Source organism: Artibeus jamaicensis, unplaced genomic scaffold, assembly GCF_021234435.1.
Source record: "Artibeus jamaicensis isolate MK-2021 breed Jamaican fruit bat unplaced genomic scaffold, CSHL_Jam_final scaffold_754, whole genome shotgun sequence".
Taxonomy (NCBI): domain Eukaryota; kingdom Metazoa; phylum Chordata; class Mammalia; order Chiroptera; family Phyllostomidae; genus Artibeus; species Artibeus jamaicensis.
Genome location: NW_026522054.1, coordinates 5,693,533 through 5,716,845, shown reverse-complemented (window position 1 = coordinate 5,716,845; position 23,313 = coordinate 5,693,533). Strand labels below are relative to the sequence as shown.

The following is a 23,313-nucleotide window of genomic DNA, read 5'->3' as shown; positions in this document are numbered from 1 at the left end:
ACCCTTCATTAAGATCAGCAGATCTTGTAATAAGCTTATCGATATTTATTCATTCTTATATCATGGATAACTGAAAAAGAGCCTTAAAGAAAGCCCTTTGTGTGAGCCTTGGCTGAACACAAAGAATATATTAATTGGGCGAACAAATAAAATATGCAAGTCTTTTGTAATACCAGAGTAATATAAACATGTCAATTAAAAATTTTTTCGGATTTTTTCATTTTGACTTAATGGGTTTTTTTTTTTTTCTTGCTGAGAGTATAGTCTGGAAACTGTCAATGTATCACAGATAATAGAAAAAGATGCACTTTGAGGCTGTAACAACCCCACTGCTGTTTGGTCAGAACGGAGGTGGTCAAAACAGCCTTTTCTCAAGTCCAAGTTTATATGAGAAGTAGAATATATACAGTAATTCCTTATTAACTTAAACAAGTTTAGGATGATAATCGGACTGAAGGCACAGTACACTTTTGCCTTATTTCTGAGATGACCGGAACCTGGCAGTTTTTAGGAGCGCATCTTTAACCTGTTTAAGAGGACCAGCTTATTTTGAGTACCCGAGAGAACTATGCTAATTAAAATGAACTCATCTGCTCATTAAAGCAACAACTGCTGCTTAACTTCTAGTTGGAAACTGCAGCTCTAGCTGGTTTGGTGGGTTAAATTATATATGCACTTAAAAGTCATAGAATAACATTCTTTAAATGAGACTTCACTCATTCGCACTTTCCATCTGTAATCATTTTGACTTAATGAGGTTTTCTAGAATGAACTTTGGGGTCTGTACCACTTATTGTAAAGCCAAAGGAAAGAGAGTAGTGAAAAGGTTCTAATCCGTTGAGGCCACTGTGTCAGTAACGAAGAATAACAGCCCAGCCCAGAGGCTGCGGGAGCCTTGGTTTTCTCATAGACAATTCAGGTTAATACTGGAAGGACTCTGCTAACACCCGTGATGGATCTCCTCCCTGTTCCAACCATCAGCTCCAAAACCACAGGAGATAATTCCAACTAAGTGGTTTTAAACTACAGCAGGGTCAGCCTTGTTGGTTTCTTTTCAGTTGGAGAATTGTTGAGAGCCTCAGCATTTTCCATGAAATCTCTGAATAAAAGTATCCATCTTTCAAGAATAGGCCACACCCCCACTGCTGGGCTCAAGGTGCCAGTGGCTAAAAAGCCCTTGAGACAGAGGACTCCAATGAAAGACTGATAGATAGATTTCCGTTCACACCTTTGCACCACTGAGCCAGGAAATGCTTGGACCGTGGGTTACCACACAACCTTGCAAAGGTTCTACCTTCGGAAGACATGACAGGGATGAACAGGGAATGTCTGGTTCAAATGAACATTCGGGCTCTGGCCCTGAGGACCCAGATGGGGTCTAACCAACTAGCCCTCTACCACCAGGCCTGTGCTCACGTTAGAATAGGTGTTCCCTGGGATCTGCCTCTAGATGAAACCGTTAACTGAGGGCAAATGTAGCCCTGCGCTGTCCTTGGTGCCGAGCAATGCTTTGACCCAGCTTTCCTGGTTAAAGTACACCCAGCTTCTAGAACCAACTCTTTGACCAGTGTCTACGTACTATAAATGCTACTGGGATTGCCTGCTTCACAGACCTTCCATATGTATTCATTACAAACCCCAGCTACTCTGCTTTTGGCTAAATATTATTGGTGCCCTAGCCTACCCTGTGGCCAACTTCCAATGCCCACCACTGGTCAGAGAGAACCCCTCCTCCATTCATTGTAACTCTAGGAGTTATAATGCAATGCAAGCAAGGAATTTAGTTAAAAATAAACACCCCACTTGCCTTTTTCTTATCTACAAGGTCTGTCACTCTGTCCTGGAGAAAAATGAACCTAGTAAAATGGGAATTTTTCTTCATGAGTCCATTTTAGGACTACTTTTTTTTTTCTTACTAGATACTTTCCTAGCTCATGCTGAATTTCCCAGGTGGTTTACAAGTGTAGGCTTTTGAGCAAGACAAGATGCCAATTCAATTATTCTCTCTACTTATAGAGCAGGAAGTTCAAAATATGCTGCCAGCTATGAACGCATTAATTAACACTCAAATCACAATGTAATCTCCACAGAATTACAAGCTGCTGCCATGTTGCAGGGTCTGTATTATAGATTGAAACAAAAATGATGATTGACTAGAAAATAAGTTCTAAGACTAACCTTACCCAGAAGCCACTGACCTTGCCATATGTGCAGAAAGGACATATACTTTTCATAATTCGGGAAAATACTGTGATTTCTTAGTGGGACCACTACACACAGAAGAAACTAAAACAAACTCTTGCAGACAAACCAAGAAATCAGTTTAATAGTCTAATCTGAAAATAAGAAAGAGAATCCTGATGATGAGATATCTGGAGGATTTTATTTACAGATAACTCAAAGTTGCAAAATAAAGGAAATTAAAAAAACAGTGTACTTCGGGTCTATCACATTCTACTACAATATGAAGAGACTTTGCTGCAGGACTGAGAACTTGAGGCTAATTGTTAGTGTCCTCAGAGAAAGAGGTTCTATAGTACAGTGGTTCTCAGACTCAAATGCATATCAGAATCATATGCAGAGCTTGGGAGAACTCAGATTCCTGGCCACAGTTTACTTCAATAGGTCTGTGTTGGTGCCCCAAGTTTCCCAGGTGATGTTGATACTGCTGGTTCTGGCCCCACAAGTCACGTGTTGAGAAGCATTGTTCTAGAAGACAGTGATTCTCAACTTTAACAAGCACACCAATCACATAGGTCCTCCTATGGACATTTAGATTTTGATTCAGTACGTTGGGGGTGGAACATGAGAACTGTGCAGAAACACTGCAACACGAGAACGTGGCAGAAATTGCCGCGCTCCAATGATGTCAATATTGTGGGTCTGTAGACCACGAGTGGAAGAGCAAGGCCCTCAGGCCACTTTGTCCAATCAAGTAGCTGATGACCATGTGAGGCTCCTGAGCAGTTAAAAATGTGACTAGTCTGAATTGAGAAGTGCTTAGAAGTGCAAATTACACACTGAATTTAAAAGATTTAGCATGAAACAATGTAAAATATCTCCATTTATCATACTGATTACATATTGAAATGCTAATATTTTAGATGTATTGGGTTAAATAAAATTTTGATTATTTTGACCTTAAAATTTTTTTAATGTTTAGAAAATTTAAAATAACATGTGTGTAGCTCTTTCCAATTTTACTGGGGTCCTGCTATAGAGAAGATTCAACTCTTCCGCCTCCTGAGCCCAACATTGGAGGACTTTAGAGGACTAACTGCTATAAAAATGTCTTCTTCCTGCTGTTTTTATTTACATCTCTCTAAAATGCTTCTTTGACGAGATCAAGGTCAAATATCATCAATGGCTGTTTACTCTTTAAAAGATACACCTCCAATGTTTAAATGTAGCGTTCCAGGCCATCCACAGTCTATCTAATCTCCTTTTCCAAATTGTATATAATTGCTTTCCTAAGAACAAGGCTCAGAAGTATTTGCCAAATGTTTGATTAATGATGATTTTTGTCAGTATCAAAAAAGTGGATTTCTAAATTGGCCCTTTCGTGCCAATTCTCTCCTATCTACTTAGTGTTAAAAGAGTGATAATTTCTACCTTCAAGGGCAGACATACTTGAGACAACCTTTAATGAGATTATACAGGCCTAGTGAGTTTCTATCCCCTCCCTGTGACATCAATGAAAATGAATACAGGACAAATATTTATACATAAGATGCTCTCCTTGAAGTGCCACCTGGCCGGACTTGCTTCCCCAAAGGTCAGAAAACCCTACAGTTCAGGGAACTCAGGAAGCCTCCCTGGTGGCCTAGGGCTCACAGCTGCCCTGTCGTGCGGGTTAAAGTGGGAAGGCTGTGCTTTGACATTGAGCATGGGGTGTCCCCAAGGCTCCAGGAGGCTTACAGAGGTTCTTCAAGGGCACCAACATGGATGTGAGTTTTGAGTGTTTCTGTACAATCACTCACTTTTATAATATGCTGTATCTATATCTCTCTTCATCTCCATGACTTGTCCCTACATCTCTTCACACCATTGATTACATGTCATTTCACTTTGTAATGGTCTTTGTTCCTAAATTCCGACATGCAGTCAGTGTTATCAGAAAGTCACCACAGCATCAGCTAATAAACGGGAGAGGTAATACAGGTTTTATTTCACTCTGTCTTAACTTAGATAAGAAAATGTTGAACACTGATACTATGTCAATGAACTCCGTTGCTCACGTGAGTATTTATTATTGAACATAACTTGTAATTTCCTTTAATGATAGCAGCTCATTATAAACTATGACGTTTTGCTTTTTTATAATTTAAATATTTGATTAAAATATCCCTTATTAAACATTTTGATGCCATCAAATAGGTATCTGGATTAAGCTGGACTAGCTGAACTTTAAGGCAGAGGTTCCTGAACTTCCTCAGAACACAAGACCTTTAATGTCTCATTAATTGTTGTGCAGGATTTTTAAGTAAAAAAAAAACACCTAAGAGTGTGATTTATTAAGTAGTTAGAACCAAATGGCTTCATTTTTATTGAGGTACTAACAGTTTAATAGTTGCTTGAAAAACAGTACCAATAAATTTTAAAAATATTTTTCACACCCAAATACCCACAACTATTTACTGATGGATGTGACCATCTGCCTGGCACTGCTGAGAACTTGGAATGACAGTGGGTCCCGCCGCATGTCCTGCTCCTCAAAGACCTCTCTCCAGTACTGCTTTTTATCAGAGCCGCTGCCAAACACCTGACTTCACAAAGAAGGTTGACATTATGAACTCCTTGGAGCCAGTAACTTTTGTGGTGACCAGACTGAAAGATTTGCTGTTCTTTCCTTGAAAATGCAAACCCAGGTGCCTCCATGATCAGTTTGGGAACCACAGCTCTGAGTTATCTTCTGACTCTGAGAAGGTATGATTCAAAAGGTTTTCAAGTTTAAGTTTGAAACTACTTACTCTCTACTGTTGGAACTCAAGTCCCATTGCACTGTCAAAAAAAAAAAAAAAAAAAAAAAAAAAAAAAGGCCAGCATGACCGAGAAGAGCGAGCTGTGTGCACAGGAGGTCAGGAAGTATTCAAGTCTGTGAACAAAAGAGAGGCCATGCGGTAACTCTGCCGAGTCCCCGGGCCCCACAACAGGCCCGACAGGCTCAGTGACCACAAGTAACCTCACGGGGTGATCTGATCATATTCCTAAGTGGGCAGGTCACGGTGGGTAGTCACAGCCCAGCCTAAAACTATCTTAGTAAAAGGTTAACTTTTGCCCTACGCCTGCCCTGCCCGTAGTTCTTGTGCATTTGTGAAATGCCAGGATAACCCTCTTTCCCACACCTCTTGGAGGCATAACCACCCTCGAGAGAACACATGGCCTTATAGCCTGGATCCCACCCGTATTTACTATAAATGTTAAATATGAACTCCCCTGCACCCACCGCCAGTGTAAAGGGCCTATGCCCCTCTCCACTTTACGTTTTACCCAATCGTACAGATTTTTCTGCCTTGCTTTGGCTAGCTCCCTTCACCTAGCACCAATAGATTTCATGTAACCTTCCCTACATACCCTACTTTGATTCCAAATGCATAGAAAGAACTGCCAAACTATTACCCTCTGGGGTATTTTATCATTTGTTAGATCATGCGTCTGGGCACATCCTCAGTTTGACTCAAATCAATTCTAATAAACTCATACAATTGTTTTCATAGGTTTGGATGTTTTTACATCAATAGGTACTTTGCTGTTTTTCATAGGGGATAGCAGAAGTGGATTCTTGGGATGAAAGGCAATCATCAATAGATGTGATTCAAAATTTACAGCCTGGAATGGATGCAAGAACTTCCCTTCCAAGCCCCAGGACTCCCTCTCTTGACTCTGACTTCTTCTTCTCTGACTTGTAAGCAGGCTTCTGAAGCAAAGGAGCGTAACTGACTGACTCAAGGCCACACTGCATGAAACAATGGTAATTTGTGCAGACAGCTGGCTGCCTGTGTTTATGTTATTTGGAATCCACCTGGGGAACATGCACATTCATCACAGTGTGTTCCCGAAATGAATGAACTGGCCCCATAAAGTCAGTGCAGCCCAGCACCACACCGCCATCAAAAACAATAATCCTTCATTTGTCAAAGGTGAGGGACCTACCGCATGCTGGGCACGTCTGAAAAATGAACTAAAGAGGAAAAGGGAAAAAGGCCGGGTCAAAGCAACCATCAGTACATCAGCCAGGAAACTTCTAAAAAGAGATAATTAGATATATGTATTATTTAGGAGAATTCTGATCAAGAACATTGAAAACATAAATAGTGACTTCCTCAAGTTCTTTTTATAATTTCGATGTGGGGGTAGGAGGGCAAAAATATCCCTGCAAGCTCCTTTCTAGGTGGTCGTAAACATGAGTTTGCTTTCTTTTCAGGTAAAGCAGAACCATGGTAAGGCTGCTCCACGTGGCTTGCTTGGGGCATAGAGACAGCATGGAAGGGAAACTGTGTATTTGTTAGAAACTCATTTTCACGGGCTCCTTAAGGGTCTCTCAACTCCCTTAATTAGAACTCTCATGGCTATACCACTGAAATGAATTGGAAAGAAAAAGCTCTCTGCCTTTTATGTCTTTTAAGGATGGCTTTTTAAACTTGAGATTCTTTTACTCCCTCATCTTTCTTGGAAAGAATAGAATACCTTCACAGCTTGGGGTGCTGACGGGATTCCAGAAGTTTCTAGATCCCTGCGGCTTCTTGATGACAACTGTGGAGCCAGCATCTGTCAGCACAACTCAGGTGATCACTCATAAATAGATGCCTGGCGACAGTTCCAATTCATTAGTCACATCAGAACCCGCCGTGTGGAGGGAAAGGCAGTACGATCAACTTTGGTGGGGGGCGGGGGCGGTTACCCTGTGATGTATAACTCAAGTGGTTTTTAAACCCTCACCTGAGGATATATTTATTGATTTCAGAGAGAAAGGAAGGGAGGGAAGGGGGGAGAAAGAGAGAAAGATCGATGGTTGCTTTCTGCATGCGCCCTGACAGTGGATCGAACCCACAACCTAGGTATGTGCCCCAACTGGGAATCAAACCAGGAACCTTTCTGGCCCACAGGACAATGTTCCAACCAACCGAGCCACCTGGCCAGGGCTCAGGTATTTTCAATAAAATATGAATTCAATTTTAATATGTGGGGTGGTGAGATGTTAAATACTAGGTACTATTCTATATTCTGCATGGAATGAAACAAAAATAAGTGATAGGCACTGTGCGTCATAAAGAAAAGCTGAGAAATGTAAAACGAACAGCTAAAACAGGAGGCAAAATTGGGCAACATGAGAAAGATAAGGCATTTTATGGATTTTCAGAGGGAGACAGATCATTAGTCATTGAAAAGCTACTTAGTCATTCCTCTATTTTCTCATCTAATTTCATGCAACCTTAGCAAAACCCCCACAAAGTATGTAATCACCATTTTACAGATGAGAAAATGGAGGCTTTTAAAAAATGACAGTTTTATCCTGGACACATGAGCTATTCGAACTCCTGACCTGCCAACTCACTGTACCTTCCTTCAGGGAAGAAAACAAACACACAAGCACATCCTCTACTTATTAAAACAAAGGCTTAACGGAGGAGGTGACATTTGGGATGAAACATGAGGGTTAGTTTCTTAGTAAAATTTTCAAATTTTCACTAATGTCCAAGTAACATGTATTATTCTAGTCAAAGGAGGATAGAGACAACATCTATGTTAATCCCCCACCAGATCCACTATGGCCAGCACCATCTGTTGGTTGACTTAGTACCCAGCACCCAGCAGCCAGCACCCAGCGTCAGCCCCTCCTCCACAGCTAGTGATGGCCACGTGGCAACCAAGGAGATGCAGAAGTGCCTGGGGCATCTCCCTTCCCAAAGGAAGAGCCTGTCCCCAGTGGGAGAAGCCCCTCTGTCCTCTGCCTGAAGTGCCATTGTCCTTCCCACTTGTTTCCAGGAACACGGAGGAGGGAACTACAGGTTGTCATCTGCCCTTCGACCCTGATACAGGTGACAGGAGGACAGAGGCGGAAAGACAGACTCAGGGTCCTCGGTGGCACCAACGTGCTGCCAGGTCATTTTGCTGTGCAGGACCACCCAACTCTGATCTATGTAAGCCAGTGTGGGTTTTGTCATTGTCACTGGCATCTGGACATATTCACAACCGACAAATACACTAGTAACACCAGGTACATGTATATGTGCACACACCGTACTTTGCCGTGTATAACGTGTTCCTGTGTGTAATGCGCATCCATGCTCTGGGGCCAAACTTTCAGGGGAAAAAATCTTTGGTTTAAATTTGTTCATTCAGTTATTTATTTATTTATTTTTAGACATTTGTTTTTTGTTTTATAAAGGAATTGTAGCATTGATTTTTGAACATATTACGGTACAAGAAATTTTATGTCACAAATCATTACAAAACATGAGAACAAATACAAGGTGTTTCAGGCATGACCCATGTATGACGGGCATCTTTCCTTTTCCCTCAAAAATTTGGGCAAACAGGTGCACATTATACACAGCAAAATACGGTATATATCCACATATAGAATTTTGAAACGCTTTTTTCATTAACTATTTTCTGTTTTTAAAACTTAAAAGAAGGCTTTATTTATTTTTAGAGAGGGAGGAGGGAGGAAGAAAAAGAGGGAAACATCTGTGTAAGAGAGACAGAGACATATCAGTTGATTGGCCCCCATAGGTCCCCAAACAGGGACCCAGCCTGCAACCTAGGCATGTGCCCTGACCGGGAATTGAACTGGTGACCTTTCAGTCCAAAATTTGCATATATCTATTTTTTGGTTCTTGGTTGTACTCTAGTTAGAGAAGCCTCTCAAATATCCAGTTTCTAGATCTCTGGGATATTACCGTAAGTGTGGGATATTGCTATATACAAAATGGGGCAAAAGTTTACAGTTGTTTGTATAGAAAGCATACAATGACTAATAAATAATACGAGAATGAACTCTGTGTATTGTGTACTCACAATAGTAAATCCACTTTGCCCCACCCTGTATCTGGACCACTGATTCAGCCCAAAACATACATTTAATCCTCACCTGAGGACATGTTCACCGAGTTTAGAGAGAGAGGAAGGAAGGGAGAGAGAAACATTGATGTGAGAGAGACCCATCCACAGGTCGCCTTCCGTACGCACCCCAACCAGAGACCAAACCTGCCCCCTTAGATGTACAGGATGATGCTCCAACCAACGAGCCACCGGGCCAGGGCAAAGCAGATTGTTGGGAGAAAGCATGTAACACAGGCCAAGGACTGTTAAACAGACCAGAAGTTTGGGCCCTGGTCCTGACTCTGACACTGATGGGATAATTCGGGGACATGCTTGCACCGGTCTCTTTGACACCACTGCCTGATCTGTAAGATGCAGTCTCTGGCCTGTCCTGGGTATCACAGGGCTGCCGTGAGGACCAAACAAATCAATGTTCACAGGAAATTCCCAAAAAGTCTAGAGCTCTCACTCAAAACTATGAATCTATGAACATTTGGACCTATGTGTTTGTCTGTCTGCATCTTGCTTTACCATGAAGTACAGCCTCTCCCACAGGATTCTGAGAATGAAATTCAGACCCGAGGTTTCTAGAACAAACAGCCAGCCACGCAGGCAATTCAGAACCGAGTCTTTTTCCCAGTTTGTGGGTGTGGGGGAGGATGGCCGTGTCACTGTGGTGCCAAGCCATGGAGCTAATTCTCCCTCCACACAAGGTTGCTGAGGGAATTAAATTCCAGAAAATGTCTTAAAATACGACAGCTATGTTTTGGTGAGGTCAACAGTAAGGGGCTGAAGTGACAGCTAATTATAACAGATGCTTGAGCTGTAACACTTGAAGTATGCAGAATGATTTATGGGTGTAACAGTAGTATTTCTGCAAGTCATTATATCAAGATAATACGTTCCAGTTCTTTCCAATTAAAACATGAAAGCCATAGAGAAAAACGGGGCAGTAAAAATCACCTAAGTGAATCTTTTTAAATAAAGTGGTTAAAATGAATGCATTTCTTAGTTTGACTAAACTCTCAGAGAAATCCAATGAAACATTTTTAATAAACTTGTGTTGAAGGAAATAAAATCTGTATGTATGTTTTTTTTTTAAATTTTTATTATTTATTTATCTTTAGAGGGGAAGGGGGGAAGGAGAGAGGGAGAGAAACATCAATGTATGGTTGCCTTTTTTGTGCGTCCCCTGCTGGGAACTGGCCTGCAGGGAACCGGCCTGCAACCCAGGCATGTGCCCTGACTGGGAATCGAACCGCGATCGTGTGGTTCGCAGGCCCGCGCTCAATCCACTGAGCTACACCAGCCAGGGCCTGTATGTATGTTTTAAATGAGCTTCACCACTTCAATAGTGAGTTCTCCTTCAATATTAAAACCAAACCAAACTAAAACTCCATGAGTTGAAGTGGTATTTTTCTGTATATAAAAATTTACTTTTATGATGAATAATATATTCTCAACCAGCATGAGGCCAGTGTCAGAAATGTTACTAAACTGGTGCGGACCAGATTTGGGGATAGGTCCCTTCTCTCTCATCAAGCCCAACATACACAGTGGGTGTGGCCAGCCCCTCGGGCATAAACACACCTGTAATTTGGTCCCTAAGGCAAGGATGGGAGGCAGAGGTGTCCCGCCTCTTCCCTGATGTGGGTAGCAAGTTGTGTAAAATAATAATAATAATAATAAGGATGATGACGATGATGGTGTTAGCTCACATTTATTGAGCTCCGTATGTTTAAGCTTCGATGAAGAAATCAGAGCTCCGTGCCCTCTCTTCCTGGTCCTGTCACCAAAATATTTCTTCCTCTGCATCCCAGAGAAGTTTTCACTCTTCTGCCTGTGACAGGGCGCTGGCTCTCACAGGTTGGCCTGTCCATTGCTGGAAGACTTTAGAGTTAGAAAATTCTTGTTTACACTGATACGAATCCTTCCTTCTGCAATTTCCAAGGTCAAATTCCATTTGTCATAGACAGTTTTAAGACTGACGTGTTTAGCCCTGGCCAGTGTGGCTCAGTTGGTTGAAACATCATCTTGTCAATCAAAGGTGGCAGGTTTGATTCCCAGGCAGGGTACGTGCTGCGTAGGTTGTGAACTCAGTCCCTGGCCGGGATCATGGCTATTTCTCTTGCACACGGCTGTCTCTCTCCCTTGCCCCCTGTCTAGAATCAGTGATTTTGCTCATTCTTGTTTAGATGGACATTATTTATTTCATACTCTCGCTCAATTTCTTCTTGTTGGCATTGGTCTGAGTCACTTGCTAAAATCTCATTAAGTCATGTTTCTGAAAACTGAGTTTTAAGTGCTGACCCGCAGAGTTTGTAAATTTGGTCAGTTGTTTTCTATGTATTAGTGATGATGATAACTTTGAACAGCAAGCACCTGATGTAGATGGTAGCTCAATGGCAAAAGACATTAGAGACCTCCTTTCAGAGGGACACAGCCTGTGGTCCATGCCCCTTGGGTGTCACTTTGCACCTTACTCTGCGGTTAACTAGGCCACATGATTTTGGATCAACCTAGGGAGGAGATTTAATCTTCAGCCAGAACAATAAATAAACGCTGGGTTCTCTGGCATTCCCCTGATCCATTCATCTTGGTAACTGATCAAGGAAGGAAAAAAACAGTTTTCTAGTCATCAACTCCAAGGCTACAAGTTATTGAGCAGTAACCATGCTGCAGGCCCAGGGCTAGGGTTTGCCAGAACACCCCATTTCATCCTGCCAATTGTAGGAGTTCGATATTGTAAGTTCAATTGTAGATTCAAGTCCACAGAAATGAACAAACTTGCCCAAAGTCATATAATTATTAAAGGCAAAAAAAAAAATTCAGGCTCAGTCCTCCTGAACTCCAACCACTATACCTTATACTGTCAAGCAGTGAGCTTAGTAACAACCAACGAAAATAATGAGGGGGGCCAAACGGTGGCTCCACACTTAGCCTATGTTTCCAGAAATAAAGTGTTCACGTGACCAGCCAAAGTCCATGTGAGGAGGCTACTTCTGAACTACTGTATTGAATTTTAAGCATCGTATTTTTAAGAGGGACATTAACCAAATGATTACATCTAGAAAAAAGGAAGTGGCCGAGATAAGAGATCTCAAGACATGCCATCTAAGGAGCTTTAATGGACATCTCAGATGATCATGCCGTTTATAATAAGGGTTGGAGGTACCCAGGGGGGAAGACTTGGGAAATAAGTGGGACTTACTGACTGAATCTCATCGTAGGAAAGGCAAGCAGAAGAAGACTAATGATGCTCTTATTTCTTCACTTAATTGCACCAATTGAGACTATTTTATAACAGACATAAACTAGCTTTGCGAGAATGTCCCCCATGGGAGACCAGGAGAGAGGATTTCCTACACAGGCTCTTTGAGACAATATTATCTACCAAGCTGTTCCTTTAGACATGGTAGAAAAGAGGCAGAACTTTGCTGTTGAAGACGCAGTCTGCTAATACATCTCTTCTGTAAGAAACAGCATCTCCCATTTCCTCATCTACTTTGAAACCCATGTGCCTTCCATCACCATCTAGCATCCGTTACCCTCTCCTATTTTCTCTGCCCTGAAAAATTTTATGAACCAATGCCATCCCAATAAATCCCGTTTAAAAAGAACTTTATTCAACTGAGAAGATAAATAAAGTAAAATGCATATGCCAACAAAAATAACCTTTCTATGCAGCCTGGCTAATCTTTTAAATCAATATTGGGGGAATTCTCCCTCTGTTTTCCTTCATTACACGTTGCCTAAGAAATGTCCATCATTCTCTGCCGTATTTGCGGTTGAATTGCCTTTCACTGTGGTCCATCTTCATGCTGGTTCCGGTATCCAGTTACCTGCACTAGCAGTGCACCACCTTCCTAAGAGCTAAGACCTGCTGTTAAAAGCTCATAAATTCTGATTAAAATGTCAACGCAGAGCTAGCAGATGTGTGGTGAAAACAGTGACCTCCTCCTGCCCACACGCTCGCCCACTGGGTCTTCAAAAACTACTCTTCGGTCCTTTGTTCTCTTTATTGAAATTTTTAAAAAAGACAAGAGGGAATCAGACTCCTCAAGTCCTAGCATCCTTTCTCATCGCTGATGTGAGGCTCTGGCTGCAACCCCCAGGGAGGCTTGAAAGACATCCGGGCTGGGTGAGGCAGAAGGGGTGTAGCTCTGCTCAATACCCCCCCAGAGGGTCATCATCAGAAACAGCAGCTACCAGGAAATGGACAGCTTTAGGGTCAGTCAGGAACCATTACTCTTCGGGTGCTCAAGCTGTTACACAAAAAGCACAGCATCAGCCAATCTCTACGCTGCTTTGTCAGCTGCCCGCTGGACATCAGGACGGCCCCTCCCCCACACTCTCCATTTCTGTGGACAAGATGGTCCTTCTCTCAGTGGGCCCAGCTCCAGAGGCTGGAAATAATGGCCACAGCCTCACGTGGCTCATTCCTCAGCTAGTCTGTCACTATGAGGCAGCTTTGCCATGTTTGTCCTGTGTCATTTCCTTCCAGGTCTCATCGTCACTCTGTATTAATCAGGATTCTCCAGAGAAACAGAATCAGGTGTGTATATATATGGAGAGAGAGAGAGAGAGAGAGAGAGAGAGAGAGAGAGAGAGAGATTTATTTCTTTTTCTTTTTCTTTTTCTTTTTCTTTTGGTACACGGTTCCCAGAAGTACTGCAACACCGGGCTGATGCATGGAGCAAGCTCCTATTCCATCTCCCAGCTCCAAAACTCCATTTAATATAATGTCCTTCGACAGAGGACATATCAGATATTAAACTGATAAGGATAGATACTACATGTGATCTTAGCTGAAAGGCCAAGAAGCAATGAGAGGGATGTATTTTAAGGAACCAGCCCGCATGATCGTGAGGGACGGCAAGTCTGAAACTCAAAGGGCGGGCTGGCAGGCTGCAAACTCAGGTGGGGTTTTCACTCTGTGGTCTCAAGGCCAAATTCCTTATTTTAGAAACCTTCATCTTTGCACTTAAGACCTTCAACTGATTACACAGGGTAAAATCATCTGCGTTCCTCAAGTCTACTAGTTTAAACGTTAATCACATCTGAAAAATACCTTCGCAGCATCTTCTAGACTGGTGTTTGACTACACAGTTGGGCAGCTTGCCTAGCCAAGTGGACACATACCATTCATTTTCACGGCATCATCATTGAGACGATGTCCTGTCACTGCCCTCTTCAATCACAGCCATTGGCTGAACTCTCTCCATGTCCCCCTCGTTCCTCAACGTGTGCACCCCGGATCTGTTCCCGTGTTGTCAGGTCCTGGCTCTGACCACAGAGGGTCAGTGGGTCTGTGGCAGCCTGCACGTCTGAATCCACATTCTGCGCTTGGTGGCCGCTCACAGTCCTTCCCAAGCCTGCACCTGTCCTTCCCAGCCTTCCCTTCCCAGATTCCCCACCTGGGACACTCTGATCGTGCAGGAAAGTGCTCGTGCATCTTCTAACATGCCATACTCATTGCCAACCCTGCGTCTTCACTCACTCTTCGAATCCCTTTCTTCAGTCTCAGCTCAAAACCCACCTCCTTGCTGTGGCCCTTCACTGTTTAGTCTGCAGGGATTTTCCTCTCCCCAAGTCTCCAAAACACTGACGGGTGGCTTTGCTCATGCGGCACCATGGCTCACACACATGTGACCTGAGGCACTCAGAGCCCCAAACTCAGACGGGCCGTGGCGTAGAAGGACCCCATGCTTGGCTTAAGACTCTGCTCTTGCCTTCTTGAAATTCTTGATAATATTTTTACAAGCAGCCTCAAATTTTCATTTTGTACTGGTCCCATGGATTATGTTGCTGGCTCTGTTTGGCAAATCTCCTGGGTGGTCATATTTAAAGAGTGCTTAAATATGTTGTTTTTCAAAGAGAATTTTAAATGTTTTGTGTGTTTATGTTGTTGGGTTTTTTTCAAACTCTCTAGTGCAGCTGTCTGAGTACACTAAACATGCAATGACTATCTGTTGGTTATCTTTAACACGTAAGCAGTAGCTTGCCAGTGGTCCAGTTCTTTTGTTGCTAAGGAGACAGACCCTACCTACAGTTCACAGCTTTGGAATCACAAATTTTTCTTAAGGTAGTACACTGTAGTAAAAAGACTATTTGCCTGAGAGCCCTCAAACTTGCCAAGAAGCTACGTCACTGACCTGGTAATCCACCCCCCTCCCCCCTCCAGACCTGTGCCTTAGTGTCCTCATCCGTAAAAGGGGAAGATGAGCTCAGACCGCCATTGGTGGAAATAGGTAGGTTTCAAGGAATATTTGGTCCAGAAAGTTAACGAGGAAAACGAACTCCCGGTCAAACAGGTTTAATGAATGCTGGAGACCCAACCCCCTTAGGGAGTCACAAAGCTTATTAGCATTATGAACAGCTCAAAGGAATCCGACAGTGAAGGAACATATTTAAATTAAATCCAGAGTTTTTCAGTCTTAGGGTGCAGAAAGCCCTTTTCTCAGGTATGACCGAGCAAGTCCCTGAAATAGCATTTCATAGAGCGCGCCTTGGCAAACGCTATGTTGATTGTTCTCGGAGGTCACCTCCAAGATGAAAAGTTTTGGTGAGACTAGATACCAAGTCGAATCAGAGCTGGTTAGTTTGCCCTCCCCATCCAGGCTACAGGACAAGGTCTGGGCAGCTGGCTAAGCCTCTGTGATGTCCCATCCTGGGGGCTGTGAGGTCCCATCACCAGCTCAGGGACGGGCAGTCACCGGAATAAACCCCTCCTGCTTCTCTGGAGCTTGTGCACCCCAAGAGCCATTCAGGTCTTTTCAGACAAAAGGGACTAAGATATAAATACACATGAACAGAGTTTAAACGGCTCGTTCCTGCTTGTTCCATTATTTTTAAAAACATGACTCATTAAAAAATCTCCCCTACTTCAGAATTGCCAGATTCCTGTGATCAGTGAAACTATTTAACCCCACCTTCAATTCCAGGCTAGTAGTTCGTTGAAGAGGGGATGTTAAAATAATTACAAAAGCAAATTTTTCTCAAAACACAGATTTTCACATTCTCTTCCTTAGCTTCTCCTTTTTGAGAATTGCGTCTCCAAAGTCCTGTGGTTGTAGGACCGCTGTGGCCTTTTCTTCCCGCTTCACACACTAGCCTGTCTTTTGGTTGCTTTGTTAGTGCTATATATCTATTTTTTTTTCTTGTTTTCTCGATGGTACTTTTAGGGGCTCCTGAGATTCACAAATCCAGTCCCCTACTTGGAAGAACCTGGGGAGGTTGTTTTTCCTCCCTCAGGACTCCCTGTGGCCATGAGTCTGGGAGGTGACCCTGAACCCCTGGAGGGTGGGGAGGGAGAAGCTCAGACACAAACGTACTGACGTCCTAGTCTTTGAAATTCACCCCAGAGGCATCACTTCATGTTCTGGCTGTCATGTCATCCTGGGTTTGGAATCTGAAAGATGTGAATGAGTGAAGGGTCCTTTTGATGAATAGTGTTAGCTTTTCTTTTCCTTTTTTTAAAAAAGATTTTATTTATGTATCTTTAGAGGGGAAGGGAAGGAGAGAGGGAGAGAAACATCAATGTATGGTTGCCTCTGGTGAGCCCCCTGCTGGGAACTGGCCTGCAACCCAGGCATGTGCCCTGACTGGGAATTGAACCGTGATCGTGTGGTTCACAGGCCCACACTCAATCCACTGAGCTACACCAGCCAGGGCAGAGTTGGCTTTTTTTAAAGAAAAGTATGGGAGAGGAAATCTATAGCTTAGTGTACAGTAACATCATGGAAGAAAATGATTTTTTTAAATGTAACTAATTAAAAAAATTATTGGCAGTGACGTAAGAGGGAGGGGTTTGGAGCTAGATTTACTGAGTATGAATTTAGCTTTGCCTTTCCTTGGAAGGTGACCTTGGGTAAGTTGCTTATTTGTGTCTTAGCTTCTGTCTTTTGTAAAATAAAGGGATGATAGTATTTACAATGAAGGCTTATTATGCAAATGAAATGAGTTCATACTCTTTAATTGCTTAGAAGAATGCCTAATATAAAGCGATCCCCCTTGATCCCCTGAAGCTGTTAGTGATATTTTATTATTTCTTCTATCTGCCATAGACTGAAGGCAAGAACCTGATTTCACTAGAAAATGTCACCAAATATATAAGGCTGATGATTTAGGTTGAATTTGACCCTTGGGGAATGTATTATAATGCTTCATGTAATTGTTAGCTTCACACACAACTTTGCTCAAATTAAAATCTGTTCCAATGCAAGGTTCCCACTGTGCAATATTTTCTCATACTGAGGTCGACCAAGAAAAATCCCACAGAGTCCAGCATTGTTGAATGGGAGGCTGATTTAAGGGAAATGACTAAGCATAATGACACGATCCCAACTGTGGAGAACTACGGGAAAGGGGTGGGCAAGGTAGGAGATGGCATTTGTGCTCAGCGTGGTGAGGAGGAGAAGGGGTGGGTGTTGATGGAAGAGGTCTCCAGTGGGTTGCAGCTGACTCACAGACCCAGGGGAGCTAATGGCATGTTCAATGATCGTGCACAAGCGTCTCCTTCCCTTCGCCACAGCAGATGTGACTGAGTGCTTTATGGATGTGGGAGTTTCGATGCCGACAGAACTTTTGAGTTAATATAATGCAGAAAGATTACCTGTCCCAGAGAGCGCCAGTCCAAGCCAGCACTGCCGATGTAAACGTGCTGTTTGTCCACAATCCAGAAGGAGGACTGCAGCCGGCCCTTGTTGTAGGCGGTCATGTTCATGTAGGTCACCTCGGCTCCTAGGAGTTCAAGGACATCCCGTCAAGGCCCTGAGCTAGCAATCCGTCACCGACCAGCCCCAATACTCATGGTTTGCATTGATCACAGTTCAGGAAAGGCAAATATTTACATTAGTTTGGTGCGCAGAAGACCCTTGAGGAGTTATTTGTTCTCAGAAAGAAGAATACAAAGGGAAAAAAAGAATAAGAAGCATTTTCCTGCAGGTAGGAGAGAGGGCTCTGCTTAGCGACAAGGGTCGGATCTGACTCACATCCAGATGAGAATTGAGTGTACCATGCTCTTTCTTTGTTTTTCAGAACAATTTTCATAGAGTTTTGCAATCAACAAAATTATCAGTCCTGTTTGGTGTTACGGCTCTCCTCCACATGAAAATGACCACCTTATACCTTCTATACATTTTCACCTTTTACTTGTCTTCATGTTTCCTCTTCATTATTTAATTTTGATACAGCCTCTTCCTCACTTTTCTTTACTGGATAGTTCTTAATTTAAGCAGTAACAACTCAAGTCTTAACATACAACCTAAAATGGTTAACTAGGTCACTCAGACTATTATACAATTCTTTTTAAAAAGCCTTTTAAGAGCTGACTATAACCAACTATTCCAAGTGCAATGTGTCATAATCATTTGTCAAGCCTCAGGGCTACATACTTACAACTTCTGTCCTCTTTTCTCTTTAAACATTTTTCAAACTTACATTTATTGGGGTGACATTTTGATTATATAGGTTTCAAGTGTACAAGTCTATGGTCCATTGAGTACAAAACCATTTAAATACACATTTCTGCTAAAGGCCCATTTCTTTAAAACTAGAGACCCACATTTGATGAACCAAGCTTACACATTCTGTCCTGGACACTCGACACTGATGAAGAGGGTGTACGCAGGTGGCCCACTTACTGCCGGAATCTTCATGACCAGACGAAGACACTGTACGCATAAGGGTACACTCTGGGATACCGGAAAGGACTGATTTACACTGGACACTTGACCCGGGACTCCTGAGAAAATGTGAAGTGCGCTTCTGCACTCCTGTGGCAGGAACCCAAAGAGCCTATGGCGTTGGGAGAGGACCGAGGGCCAGCCTGCGAGCATCTGGGCAGATTTTCTCATGGGTAGAGCAAGTTCTTTTTTTTTTTTTTAATCAAGTCTTTATTTTATTTTATTTATTTCTCTTTAGAGGGGAAGGGAAAGAGAGAGGGAGAGAAATATCAATGTATGGCTGCATCTCGTGCATCCTCTGCTAAGAACTGGCCTGCAACCCAGGCATGTGCCCTCACCAGGAATTGAACCATGATCCTCTGGTTCTCAGGCCTGCACCCAGTCCACTGAGCTACACCAGCTAGGGCTGGATTCAGTTCTTTATTCTAGAAGTGAAGGGGCATGTCGCTCAGCCTCCAGCCATCCTAGATAGTAACACCCAAAGAACAGGTGCGGACCCCAGGTACCTCCCATTACTGAACATCTCTGTGTGTTCCATGCCAAGGTATCTAGGTAACAGTAACCCCCACGGTACGTTTTATATTCCCATCTTAGCCCCTAACGAACTACTGGATGCGGTAAAATAATCAGCTGAAAATATCTGATGGTACATCTGGAAAACTATTTTTCTGCCGATGGTTTGTATAATATCACTTCCCAATTAAGAATGATCTATTTTTTAATTTATTCTCCAGCTATCTCTAAAGACATATGCTTTTATCTTAATTTATACCTGGACAGATATGCATTTAGTCATATTCAACATGTCCCTCTGGTTATTACGAGATATTATTCAATATTTTACTTAAAATAATTTATTTTAAAATATCTTTGTTGGTTAGTGACAGACGCTATCCTGATTCTACTGTTTTTTTTAAAATGGTTTATAAAGACATGGTTAAATCTAAAATCTAATGTTTCTGACTATACAACGTAACTACGAAAAGCCTTTAATATTCCTCTTTTTTTAAATGCACTTCTTACTGCAGTAGTAGTATTATCCGCACAAACTAAATTTCAGTTTACTTCCTAGTATTATGCTAGAATGCTAATCAGCAGAGTCCCACATATTTTTATGTGAATATTAAATATTATAGACTTATACAATTACAAAATATCTTTAAAAAAGAGCTTAATTCAAAATGAATACATTTTTTCAACAGCTTTGAAAATGTGTTTAGTTAAGTTTGATTAACCAGTTTTCATTTTCCTAGATTTCATTTTTTCACAGAAAAGAATCTTGTGCCAGCCTCTCTGTTTGCAGCCTGGAACCCAGGGTGCAGACGCCCCCAGATGCTGGGGGCAGGGGCGAGGAGGCACAAATCACAGCAACGAGGGCTCATGGGGACCCCTGGCGGGTGGCTGCCCAGGACTGGAGGTGGTAGGAGGTCTGGTCCCTGCAGATGCTCCTGTTTCAGCCCGATCATCTGTTTGATTAGCTGATGGTTAATAGGACTATTACCAATTCAAACTAATGTTTTCAGGTGCCAAAAGGGAAAAATCTGAGTGTGGACTTGTCTCTATGATTGCTTTATAAAACACACTCATGATGTCTAGGAAGCTCTGATTAAATCTTCTGGAAAGCTAACAGATGTGCTGCCGTGGTGGTGGGTAGTCGGGTCTCAGTTGGTTGCTAATCAAGATGAAGTGCTTCCCAGATAAGGTCAAGTTAAAGGAGTTCATCATCACCAAGCCCTTATTATATGAAATATTAAAGGGGCTTATGTAAGAAAAAGAAGATAAAAAATATAAACAGTAGAATGACAACAAACTCACAACTATCACCACTGAACCTAAAAACAAAAAGTAAAACAAAAACTGAGTGAACTAAAACAGAAAGAGAATCACAGAAATGGAGATCACATGGAGGGTTATCAGCAGGGAGAGGGAGTGGGGAGAATGGCGGAAAAGGTACAGGGAATAAGTAGCATAACTGGTAGGTACAAAACAGAGGGGAAGGTTAAGAATAGTATGGGAAATGGGGAAGTAAAAGAACTTACATGCATGGCATATGGACATGAACTAAGTGGGGGAATGCTTGTGGGGGGGTGCAGGGTGGAGAGGAATAAACGAGAGGGAAAAAATGGAATAACTGTAACAGCACACTCAATAACATACACTTAAAAAAAGATAGAGCATGTGTGGGCAATCCCCACGTTTTACATCCTTCTTGGGGAGTAAAGCATTACAAATCAGGAACTCCCAATCACTGTGACGACTCCCTTGAATTCTAACAGAGATGCTCTGTTGAAATTTAATGGAAAATGCTCCCGGTTTCAGAGACATTATTTTTCTTTTCCAAGTTACTCTTATGGTATTAACCAGATAACATTGTGACTTTGTTCCGTACTTACGTGATTTCAACAAAAAGACTACCCCATTGCAATTTCATAGGGAAAATGAAAATGGTAACGAAAAAGTTATTTATGAATTAAAAATTATTTTTAAAAAATGTGTACTTGAGACACATGGTCATAAACTAAAGGTGGACAATGGTAGGGGTGGGGGTGGAGGGGAATGAAGGGGGGAATAGAACAACTGTAATGGCATAATCAATAAAATATAAATTAAAAAACAAACAAACAAAAAAATGTGTACCCTGACAATGAATTGGAAATTCATGTTACGACGTTGGAGAAACAAGTCACCCGTATATTCATTCTGTGGAGCTGTCCTCTAGGAAGAATTGCCGGCATCAAGCCAGCGTATCATCTGTCTCAGGTCCCATTTGGTGGAATTAATAACCGTCTCACCTTTAGCTATACTTTTTGCAGGAACACTGATATTTGCTTTCTAGGCCGATTTCAGGGTTGCTCCTCATGCGTGATGCAGATAGAGATGATAGGATATGGGTGGAGCTCCAAGCCACACCCACTTTCCTACAACGCGGCAGCCCCAGGGACCGTCCTTCCATCATCTGTGCCTACCGTGCTAATTTTAGGATGTGATTATGTTTGTGATTCTTTTTCTTTATCATCAACTTAAGCACACAAAGCTAATAAAAAATAAAAAGAGTGGGCCCTGGCTGGTGTAGCTCAGTGGATTGAGTGCAGGCCTGAAAATCAGACAATTGCGGTTTGATTCCCAGTCAGGGCACATACAGGGGTTGCAGGCCGGTTCCCTGCAGGCCAGTTCCCTGCAGGCCAGTTCCCTGCAGGCCAGTTCCCAGCAGGGGATGCATGAAAGGCAACCATACATTGATGTTTCTCTCCCTCTCTCCTTCCCTTCCCCTCTAAAGATAAATAAATAAAATCTTAAAAAAAAAGAAAAGTGAATAATGTTTAAAAAAAATAAAATAAATAAAAAATGAAAAGAATGGTAGTTACTTTATTATTTATCATTTCCACTGTGAGGCTCCAGAAATGGTGACCTCCCTAGATTAATATGAAAACACTGTTGGCAACTGGAGTGAATGGTGGAGATTCTGAAGATTAACATTGGGATGTTCACAGACCCTTGCCCACCAGGAGGCTAACTCAGGGGGAAATGAGCAACTCAGGAGACATTTGGTTAAAGAATTTAATTTTAATTCCAATGTAGATAAGAAGAGCTTAATTCTACCTATGTAATCCAGATATATTTACAGTTCTCGTTCCTTCTGTCTCTGCCAGGAGAGTAACAAAAGCTTCAGAGGGTATTTTTGTTAGCTAATGTTATATATAGTTTAGGTGTTCACCATTTCTCCCTGGTCAACACCCTCTTCTCAGAGTGCAAGGTGCACCCACCTGAGCCACGGGGGACCATCTAGGTATAAAGTTAATCTATTTAGTCTCTATTTGGCCACAGCTGATGAACTAAATGTAGACACCTGACCTAAGCTAAACCAATGAAGTTTCCCCTTTGGGGGATTTAGATATTGGGGCACCAGGTAAGTTTGTTAACAGAGGCTGTGCTGAAGAGTCACGCTGTGTATGAATACGACTGCCCCGGTCCGGAGGAGTGAAGGGTTAAAGGGGTTCTGAGGACCCTCCCTGTTCATGCCAGAGCTGTGACCTTCACTGGGAAAGCCAAATACAGCACCATCCCCCGGGAGAACTGGCCCTGCTTCCGGGGAGATGAGTACCTTTTGATCTTTAGCTGTGCCCTTGGGAGAATCGATTCAAAATCACACTAGACCCTTGGCATGTAGCCACTTTTGTCTGAAACATATTTAATCATAGCCCCCAAAGTGAGACTTTGGGGTCCCACCTGAGGGAAGGACGCTCCCCTTGGAACTGTTCCCAGACGAACCCTGACCATTGCTGCCTCTTGGGATTCCCCAGTGTCTGTGTTGAGGTGATTTCCCGTCTGGTGATGAATACTCTTGATTCTTGCTTTTCTTTTTGCTCTCCCTTAATAGAGTGCTTAACTATTCGCCTTTGACTTGGGGTCTTTATTGTCTGCGAATCCAAACTTCCAAATTAAGTGGCCACCATCTCATACATGCCCCTTAACAGCACAAGGAGAAGGCAAGCTTGAGAGAAAGAGCAAGAGCAAGTGAGAGAGAAGCAGGTGTATGAAGAGAAGAGACAGAAGACATCGTCCTCCCAAGAGGGTGGATGGA

The 23,313-nt window shown here is 42.5% G+C and overlaps 1 protein-coding gene and 1 non-coding gene across 2 annotated transcripts in view; both read right to left on the bottom strand.

Annotated features, from left to right (window-relative positions):
• The window catches only part of PLD5 (phospholipase D family member 5), a 224,403-nt gene that overhangs the window by 30,685 nt on the left and 170,405 nt on the right, over positions 1 to 23,313 (bottom strand). The window contains exon 5 of the mRNA XM_037150881.2: positions 17,660 to 17,787. Coding sequence (XP_037006776.1) covers positions 17,660 to 17,787 — 128 coding nt within the window. The remainder of the gene's footprint in view (positions 1 to 17,659; positions 17,788 to 23,313) is intronic.
• Positions 13,692 to 13,873, bottom strand: LOC119053412 (U2 spliceosomal RNA). Its single transcript, XR_005083290.2, has one exon. It is a non-coding gene; the product is annotated as a U2 spliceosomal RNA (small nuclear RNA).